At 32.8% G+C, this 9677-nt stretch overlaps 1 protein-coding gene across 1 annotated transcript; it reads left to right on the top strand.

Annotated features, from left to right (window-relative positions):
* Nucleotides 1-1025: 1025 nt before the first annotated feature.
* Nucleotides 1026-3069, top strand: LOC112508210 (transcription factor bHLH18-like). Its single transcript, XM_025112998.1, has 4 exons — nt 1026-1153; nt 1283-1975; nt 2067-2447; nt 2559-3069. The coding sequence occupies exons 2-4, from the start codon at nt 1418-1420 to the stop codon at nt 2631-2633; spliced, it is 1014 nt and encodes a 337-aa protein (XP_024968766.1). The 5' UTR covers nt 1026-1153; nt 1283-1417; the 3' UTR covers nt 2634-3069.
* The last annotated feature ends 6608 nt before the right edge of the window (nt 3070-9677 follow it).

Raw genomic sequence — 9677 nt, 5'->3', positions numbered from 1 at the left:
TACCTTTTATCAACTATTCTCATATGATATTGTATATGTATATCCATCATTTTTTTACCGATTATTCACATATGAAGGGATACTCAACAACCCGACCAACCAAACCCAACGCAAAATAACTCAACTCGAAGCAACCCGATGTCTAATCGAGTTGTAAAATTTTTAAACTGCAGGTATTGTGTTGATATTCGGTTACTATTGTTTGAACCCAACCCAACCTGATGAGCCCGATATCTTTTTATTTTTTGGATTTAATATGATTGTTGAATTTATATTAATATATACATGAGACAATTACACTATCATGTACGCTCTTCATATACACATATTTTCAATTTATCCACATCTCTATATAACTCATTCATATATATGTTCAGTAACTGTGAACATATATACGTAAATTGAAAAAATTAATTGAATATGATATAGTAAGAAGTATGAATAAGTTGTATCAAATGATTGGTGATGAAAAAGAAATTATGAATAGAGAAATAATAGATTCCAGGTTAGAAGAATATCTTAATGTACCAAAGTATCAACTCGACCAACTTGACTAACCCGACCAACCCGTACAGTCTGGGTTGGGATGGGTTGCACTTTGGTTTGAGTTGGGTTGGATTAAGATTTTTCAAACCGCAAACATTGGATCGAGTTATTCAAATGTTTTCAACCCGATCAACTCAATCCATCAACACCACATTGTATGAATCATTCGTAATTATTATTTTTTATTTGAATCTACTTTATAAATGAATTAAATAAAAAATATATGGATAAAAAACAATTACGTGCTAAAAATTGATTGGTTGGAAAAGAAGAGGGGATGACATTTGATGTAAGTTGATTTGTCGGAGTATGAAGATGTTTGTGAGTGGTTGAACTGAATTGGGGTAAATATGAAAAGGTAAATCAGACAGCCAATTGTGTGCTGATTACCATTTCTTCTGGTTCAAATGGTCGTCTATTAGAGATCTTTGTTTATAATATTCAGGCGGCCATCTCCAGTTCACATCACCGACCGACGTAAAGAGGGAAACAGAGGGAGTGGGCCCATCAATGGCATCAATCTGCACTTATAAAATCCCTCTCAATCTCTCCAGAACATTGCGATTACAGAAAGGACAACAAAATCTCTCTTCTTCGTAACCAAAAGGTAGACACCTTTCGCAATTTCTCAAACTTTCACGTGATTTCTTGATCTGGGCATTAGAAATTTCTGTCGAATCTTGGAAATTCTTCGTAGTCTAATATCTACTGTGGATTTTTTTTTTCCTATTTGCAGGGTTTTTCTTGTTTGTTGTTTGTTTCATCAGTTTGGGTACCAACTGTTTGTTGAATTGTCACAAAAAGAGTGGATTTGGTCCAATTTTTGATCAGGGGTCCTCGCTCAATCCTTTTTTCATCCCCAAAAACTTTTATGGAGATTTCGCAATTCAGAGGATTTGCAGAATTGTCAGGAATTGAGGACCCCTGTTTCACTTCCCAGTGGCCATTCAACTCCTTTGATGATCAACTCACTTCCATGGCCACGGATGCAGCTGCATTTGGAGAAAACACCCATTATCTCTATGCTCATGCGCCTGTGTTTGACCATCATAAACCTGTTATGGAACCATCTCCAAGACCAACTAAACAGCTCAAAACCAGCAGTTGGAATTCATGCATCAGCTCTGATCAATCCATCATGAATCAGAACCTACATTATGTGAAGCCCAAAGAGGAAGGCACTGTATCTTCCAAGACCACAATTGGCTTCAATTGTGACACCTTCCCATCATCCCATCTTCAGTTTAACAACCAAAACCACCATGGCGGCGGTGGTGGCGGCAGCGGTGGTGGTGCAAAAATGATAGCCACCAGCACTACCCCTAGAGTCACTACACCTCAAGACCATATCTTGGCTGAAAGAAAGAGAAGAGAGAAACTCAGCCAGAGGTTCATAGCCCTCTCGGCTCTAGTCCCTGGCCTTAAAAAGGTGACCTTTTTTTCGGAATTCTTTATGAATCTTTTACGTTCGATATGATCGAGCTTTCTCTTATTATACGATATTATATTACTATTTATAGATGGATAAGGCCTCTGTTCTTGGAGATGCAATCAAGTACTTGAAAAACCTCCAAGAAAAAGTGAAGACACTTGAGGAACAGACCAAGAAGAGATCAAACGTAGAGTCGGTGGTTTTTGTGAAAAGATATGAGGTGTTAGCTGATGGTGGTGAAATCTCTTCATCGGATGAGAACTTTTCCGGCAGACCAGTTCATGAGCAACTACCGGAAGTGGAGGCAAGATTTTCCGGCAAGGATGTCCTAATCAGAATTCACTGTGAGAAAAAGGCAGGTGTTGTGGAAGAAACACTGGCTGAAATTGAAAAACTCCACCTATCCATCATCAATAGCACCACCATGACCTTTGCTAGTTATGCACTCGATATAACCGTTATCGCCCAGGTAAAAAAAGAATGCTTTTTTCATCCGTGAAACTCATCGATTCCTAATCTTTACATTTCAAGATCATGTTTTTCTACAATTTAATCAATACCCATTTTGTATTTCTTTCAGATGGATCAAGAATCCACCATGAAAATGAAGGATCTTGTCAAGAATCTACGTGCCGCCCTCAAACGGTTTATGTGACACTTCTGTTTGTTCTTCAACCTTTTTTCGCCAAAAATGCTGTATTCTGGTAACCAAGGCCTGGTGTTCACCACACTTTTAACCATCCACATGCCTTAGAAACTTGTTTGCTTTGGGGGTTCATTTTGCAGGAGGGTTTTTTCCAATCTTTTTTCATGGTTGACTTGTTGACCATGTTAACTACCCTCCTATGGTAAAGTAGCAGCCTTCCATGGCTTTTGTGAGGCATTTTTTCTGTTAACTTTTTCCCTTTTCCCATTGACTTGAAATGGGGTTTTTGAAGGTGGATGAACAACCAGAACTTTGTATCAGTCACTGTGTGTTTGGTGATCAATGTTTTAGAGGCCTCTTTCTGGGCTCTTTTCTTATGTTGTATGTTTGTAAAAGCTTTGATTTATGGTAATGAATAACATTTTGATCATAATTTCTTTTTGAATTAATGGTTTCCTATGTTATGTAATTATTTTTGGGATCGAAAAAGTATTATCTTACGTGGATTCTGAATATGACATTCTTTATTTCGTTTTCTGTATGATAGACTTCGGTTATGAGGTGTCGGTCATGAAAAGCTATTACTTGAAAGAGTAGACAATCATCAATCACTGCATAATGTTAATCTGTAGTGAGATTCTCAAATCGGAAGTCCACAGTTATGTTTAGCAAAGCAGTTGATAATCTTGTTGTTAGCTGAAAAATTAGTTGTTATCTTGTAAGTTAATCACATATGTGAATCGAAGAAACTAGATGACAATTCATAATTAAAATGGCTTAAAAGAAAAATGCAATGAATATTTATGTAACATAACGGTGTCAAAACTGGAAAAATGAAAGAAAAAAAAAAAAACCCCAATTAAGCAATTGAAGTACGTATTTTTAGCTTAACAAACTTGTCTCTTTCAATAAACTCAAAAAATGAGTTAGTTTATGGCCATATGTTAGCACCTTTTATGAATGATTTACAAGTATTATGAGAAGTTTGGTTAGAGATATTAGGCAGTTATCAACAAGAATGAAAATAAAATAAATTGTTTGGTTTTATATAATACTAAAAGAATACTCGCACAATACAGCGAGATACATCTCGATTTTAATGTTCTATTTTATTTTTTGTCTCTGTCGATGTTATAATACAATTTTATGTGTTTTTAAGAAAATAATAATGATTTTTTATTTTTGAATAAAATATAAATTTGAACATATCATAAAAATTTGAAAAAAATATATATCAATATTAGTATCACATCAACTAGTTAGAAGTTTTATTTTTTAAATAAATTTTTTAATTTAATTTTTTATTATAACTTAATTTAAGTTTAATAAGGAAGTACTTTATTTTTGGTTTAATAATATAATATTTATAAAGATAATAATTAAAGATTTTGTTAGAACTCAATTATTATCCTAATTATATTTTAAATTTTATATATTTAAAATAAGATGTTTATTATGTTTTGGATTATGTTTATCTACCGTTAGTTACACGAATTTAGATATGGAGCTTTAATAAGTTGTACTTACGCATAATCTACTTGTAATCTTGAGTTTTAAATAATATACATTATTAAACAGTACTTTACGCATAAAAAGTGGCTTTTAAGAGTTTTTGTCAAATGTTTTATAATATAGTATAGATAATGAACCCATTCCCCCATAAGCCCAAATTTGATTCAAGGTTAATAATTAATTTATATTAATTAATATTAAACTTTTATTAATATTTATTTATAATTAATATTAATGAAGGTTATAATTGAAAAAACCCGACAATAAACAAACATAACACTACTCCAAGTAGCATTTCAATTAGAGCGTTCGCAAGAACTACTAGAAAATGGTGAGCGGTAAACGGGAGCAAAGCAAGGGAAAGAGAGGTAAACACTTCCTCCATCTTTGAAATTGAATCAATAAATGGATTCAGAAGCATCAAACCTCTCTTCACGGAATGGTCGAATTCGTTTCTAGCAAGTATGCAACTGGCCTTAAAGTCTTCAATTAGACTAGAGCCTTGGATTCTTCTAATTTTCAATGCAAATCTCGTATTGACTTTCTTTCACCCTACTCTAAGGACAAGCACAAGAAAGGATATCCAAGCAAAACGAGCCAGAGGGAACACTCGCCAGCAAGCACCTAGATAGACTAAAAAAGGGGGAAAAAGAAAGAGACCGCACGAAAGCAGCTTTCCTCCTGAAGCTTGACATGATGAAGGCGCTTTACCCCCATGATGTGGTAAAGGGGTCAGCGACATCAACAGTTGAAGAAGTTTTTTTTTATTAACCTGGATATCTAACCCGCTATGCGAGCCGACTAATCCCAAGGCAACCACCTGGTTTACAGGTAGTCCGAAGTCACCGCATTTGAATCTCCGTGGCCACAAGGGGAAAAAAAAGAGACCGCACGAAAGTAGCTTTTCCTTCTAAAGCTTGACATGATGAAGGCGCTTTACCCCCCATGATGTGGTAAAGGGGTCAGCGACATCAACAGTTGAAGAAGTTTTTTTTTTTATTAACCTGGATATCTAACCCGCTATGCGAGCCGACTAATTCCACGACAACCACCTGCTTTGCGGTAGCCCGGAGTCACCGCATTTGAATCTCCGTGGCCACAGAGGGATTTTTGTTCCTTTTTGGATTTGAACCTAGTACCTCCAGACACTTTTGACCTTTGGAGCCAAGTTCAAACCAATCAGACACCACTTGATGGCATGATTCAAGCAAAAAATGGACAGCTTATGTGAATCCAAACGTACACATATAAAATAAGCTAGCTTATTTTGCCAAACAGTGCCTTTAGCAAAACTTATTATTGTTTTCAACGTCAACACCGTCATCAATTTATAACGCGTCAACATCAATTTGTCATTTTATTACCAAAACGGCATCGTATACATTTATTGTTTACATAACTTATGTGAACACCGACTTTTCTATTCGACTGCTCCATTAAGACCGTAAAGCTTACTATAAAACAAACAATAATTGTTATATGTCGAAATTTAAAATCAATATTTTTATTTTATTATTTTGTAACACATTTAAAAACAAACGTATTTGGTCAATGGTTTTATTTAAGTCGATGGAAGTTGGTATTGAGGGTTTGACATTTATGAGGAAAACGACAAAGAAATGATTCTTTCCCTGTGAATGAATGCATCTCTAAATTCCAATCCATTTCCTGTTTTTTTTCAATACTTTTAGGTCATAAAGTCATTCAATTTTTACAACCAATTATTGGATTCCAACACATCCCTAGACATGTAAAATTCCCAAAATAACCTTTGTAATCTGTAATTGTAGGATTCAGTATTTGATAATGTTTATCTATTCGAATGCTTTCAAAGGCGGTGGCACTACTAGAAAACAAAGTATCAGTGATGGATATTTGCAACGGGAAATATCCGTCACTAATTCTTCTGCACCCAACAGAGTAGTCGAGGTGCATATGAATTGGCTTTAACGTGTACGTTTAGAAAAAATTGTTTCGTTTTATTTGATTTGATTTTTAATTTGTGAAACTGTATATATATATCAATTATTTGCTGGTTAATTATCTAGGATTTAAGTAAACCAAACTATGTACATGTTTTACTTGTATAATATTGAGCCAATCAACGTCAATCCTACTGGTTCAATCAATTTCATGTTTTAAATTACTGTAAATATTTTAATATAATATTAATTAATTTAAATCCAACAGTTTAATTTATTTTAAATTTAAGATAAATAAATAAAATTCAGTTCAATCAATTAGAATTTTCTTTCGTTACCGATCAACTATCGTTTGGATAGATGAAACTAAGGGGCCGTTTACTAAATATTTACCCGGTAAGTGCTTATCAGATCATTTTACCTTATCGGATGAACATGATAAAGATTGAGAATTTTATCCGGTAAGAGCGATGATAAGAACCAAAAGTCTTACCTAGTAAGTAAGAGTGATGACTCTTACCTGGTAACCGCAAATTATTGTCGGCATATTTTATATATGAATTTAAAAAAAAATACATATGGTGTTTTAAGATATACAAAGTTTAAGTCTAATATATTACAAAAACAAGTAAAATATTAAGAAGATAACCTTAATAATATGATACTTGTGCAACAATTTATGAAATTTAATTTGAGGATCAAAATTTTGATTTTATTTGATAAATAATTGGATTTTATTAGACATAAAATAAATATATTTGATTAGTGGTTGCCACCTCCCCATCTCTCACACCTAATTAAGTTTTTAAAGCCAATAATATGCATATATTTTAATGTGTTCTTTCTACAAATATCAAAATTAATGTATCAAATTATAAAAAATTGATTTAGAAAACACCTGCTATTTAATAATATATATAGAGAGGATGTTTCAAATGCAACACATCACATTTATACAGCTAATGCAACCCAATCAATTAAGATATTTATGAAAATGATGAGAGTTTATTTATTATGATTTGAATATTTATGAAAGATGATTAATGTTCATTAATTATGATCAATACTTTATATTAAAAAACAATCAAACTTTTATGAAATCACATATTCATCATACTAAATAAATGGTTGAGATTGAATTGTTTTAGTTGTACAAATATAAATGGTTGCATAATAACTCACCTTTATATATATATATATATATATATATATATATATAGATTTTATGATTATACAATCATTGGAGAATATAAATATATTATTCGATACCAACTTCATATATATAAATCATACTTATGTGGTCTTAACAAATTCAAATTCCAAATTAAAGTTTTTTTAAAGAATAAATTAGTGTTATGGGATATTGTTGATGATTTAATTCTAATTAAAAATTAAAAGTAATTAAAAAGATTAAATGGCTCTTGTATTATTTGTTTGCAAATTTAAATTTTGTTTCGCTTTTAATCGGTGAGATTAATTAATAAGCTTGGAAATTTCTTTTTGAAAATGTTTACGTTGTCGGTTAAAAAAACAATAATCGTTAACGAAAAATGTTGATATTAGCAAACCAATGGTTGCAGATGTATTGATTACAAACTTTATTTATATGACTTAAAAACGATAACAAGGAAAGAAAAATTAAAAGAATAAAGGATACATATATAATTCTGAGTTGATAAAAAAAAATGAAAAATAATTGGGAGACACTGCAACGAAATGGGTTTATGTAATGTTTAAATGTCCTAATAAACTGTTATATATGACTTAAATTTATGGAACCAAACAATTGTGTATCATATATAAAAGTGTTACAATAACTTTATAGAAAACTTTTGGGTGTCTTAATAACTTTTTAGGACATTTCAAAAATAAAATAATAACTTGTATTATAGGAACAAAAAAGGATACATTCTAATTTTTATGTAAAAGTGTTACAATAAGTTCATATCACTTTTTTTTTAGGAGTCTTAACAATTTCTTAGGACAATTTAAAAATAAAAGATCAGATTAGTTTTTTTCATAAGAAATTTGACGAACCCGACCAACCCAACCCATCTCAACGCGAAATAACTAAACCCGAAGCAACCCGATGTCTAAACGAGTTGTAAAATTTTCAAACCGTAGGTGTTGGGTTGATATTGGGTTACTATTATTTGAATTCAACCAAACCCGATGAACCCGATATCCTTTTATTTCTTGGATTTAATATGATTGTTAAATTTCTATTAATGTATGCATTAAACAATAACACTATCAAGTACGCTCTTCATATACACATCTTTTCAATCKATTCACATCTCTATATAACTCATTCGTATATATGTTCAGTAATTGTAAACATATATACGTAAATTGAGAAAATTAATTGAATATGATATACATAAGAAGTATGGATAAATTGTATCAAATGGTTGATGATGAAAAATAAATTATGAGGAGAGAAATAAAATTCAAGGTTAGAAGAATATTTTAATGTAACAAAGTATCAACTCAACTAACCCGACCAACCCGTACGGTTTGGGTTGGGTTGGGTTGGGTTGCACTTTCGTTTGGGTTGGGTTGGATTAAGATTTTTCAAACCGTAAACATTGGGTTGGGTTAATCAAATGTCTTCAACCCAATCAACCCAACCCATGAGCACCCCTAGTTCAATCATCACGTCATAATGGAAAAAACCAACTGGCTGTCACGATGTCACTGCTTAATTTTGAAGGATGCTCTTATATTTTTTAAACCAGGTTTGTAACAGAAATATGAAACATCTGGGACGGTCAGAGCACTACTTGTTTTCTTGAGTTCATCGATTTGATTCTTTGCTTAAATCAAAATTCTAGTTTTTCACATTTTATGTTTCAGTTCTTAAAAAAAATGCAACGAAAACTAGAAGTATTGAACTTAAAACTTATTTATAATAGTCCTCGTCTTACTTTTATAGTTAATACTAGTTTTTATTTTAAATCTTTTTTATAATACTTGAAAAATCAGTTATTATTCATCGTTATATAATGTTGTCAGCCATGTTTATGTAAGAAATTGGTAAAATTATATTTTGTTGTTGCATCTGCTGTCCATTATGAAATCAACCAAAAAACCACCCCCACCCCCCGTAATAGTGGAATTCGGCCAAAAACACGTCGAGTATAAGACGTAGTCTTGTGTCTTGCTCAAAAAATCAAGATCGATTCTATTTGAGAATAAAATGTGTTGTATCAAATCAACATAATTGATTTTTTTCTCTGGGCAAGACCATGTTGGCTTTTCCTCTGGTCAAACTGTGCCTTTGCGGGCCTTTATCCACTTTAATGGTGCACTTGCTCCGAAAAATTCATTGGACAACAGTTGGGTAATAGTTTACTGGGAAAGAATCATCAACCTCATTTACTTCATCGAGTAATATTCTCAGTCATCAAAACAACATAATATAAGGGTCTTTTATGTTATCTTGGTAAGAGTCGTCATCTAGGGATGGTGATTTGCCCCGACCCGGTGGGGAACCCGGTTCACCCGACCCGGACGGGGACGGGGATTCCCCGCTAAACCGGGTACCGGGGCCGGGGCCGGGGATCCCCGGTTGAGGCAAACCGGGGTTGGGGCCGGGGCCGGGTATAGTATCCCCCGA

This window comes from Cynara cardunculus (assembly GCF_001531365.2).
Source record: "Cynara cardunculus var. scolymus isolate 2C chromosome LG 2, CcrdV1, whole genome shotgun sequence".
Classification (NCBI taxonomy): domain Eukaryota; kingdom Viridiplantae; phylum Streptophyta; class Magnoliopsida; order Asterales; family Asteraceae; genus Cynara; species Cynara cardunculus.
This window is presented reverse-complemented; position numbering and strand designations above follow the sequence as displayed.

What these genes read in the sequence shown, in the direction of transcription:
- LOC112508210 (XM_025112998.1), top strand. Translation starts at nt 1,418, where the DNA reads ATGGAGATTTCGCAATTCAGAGGATTTGCAGAATTGTCAGGAATTGAG. An exon ending in TAGTCCCTGGCCTTAAAAAG is followed by an intron (nt 1,976 to 2,066) that starts GTGACCTTTTTT and finishes TACTATTTATAG; the next exon opens with ATGGATAAGGCCTCTGTTCT. An exon ending in ATATAACCGTTATCGCCCAG is followed by an intron (nt 2,448 to 2,558) that starts GTAAAAAAAGAA and finishes TATTTCTTTCAG; the next exon opens with ATGGATCAAGAATCCACCAT.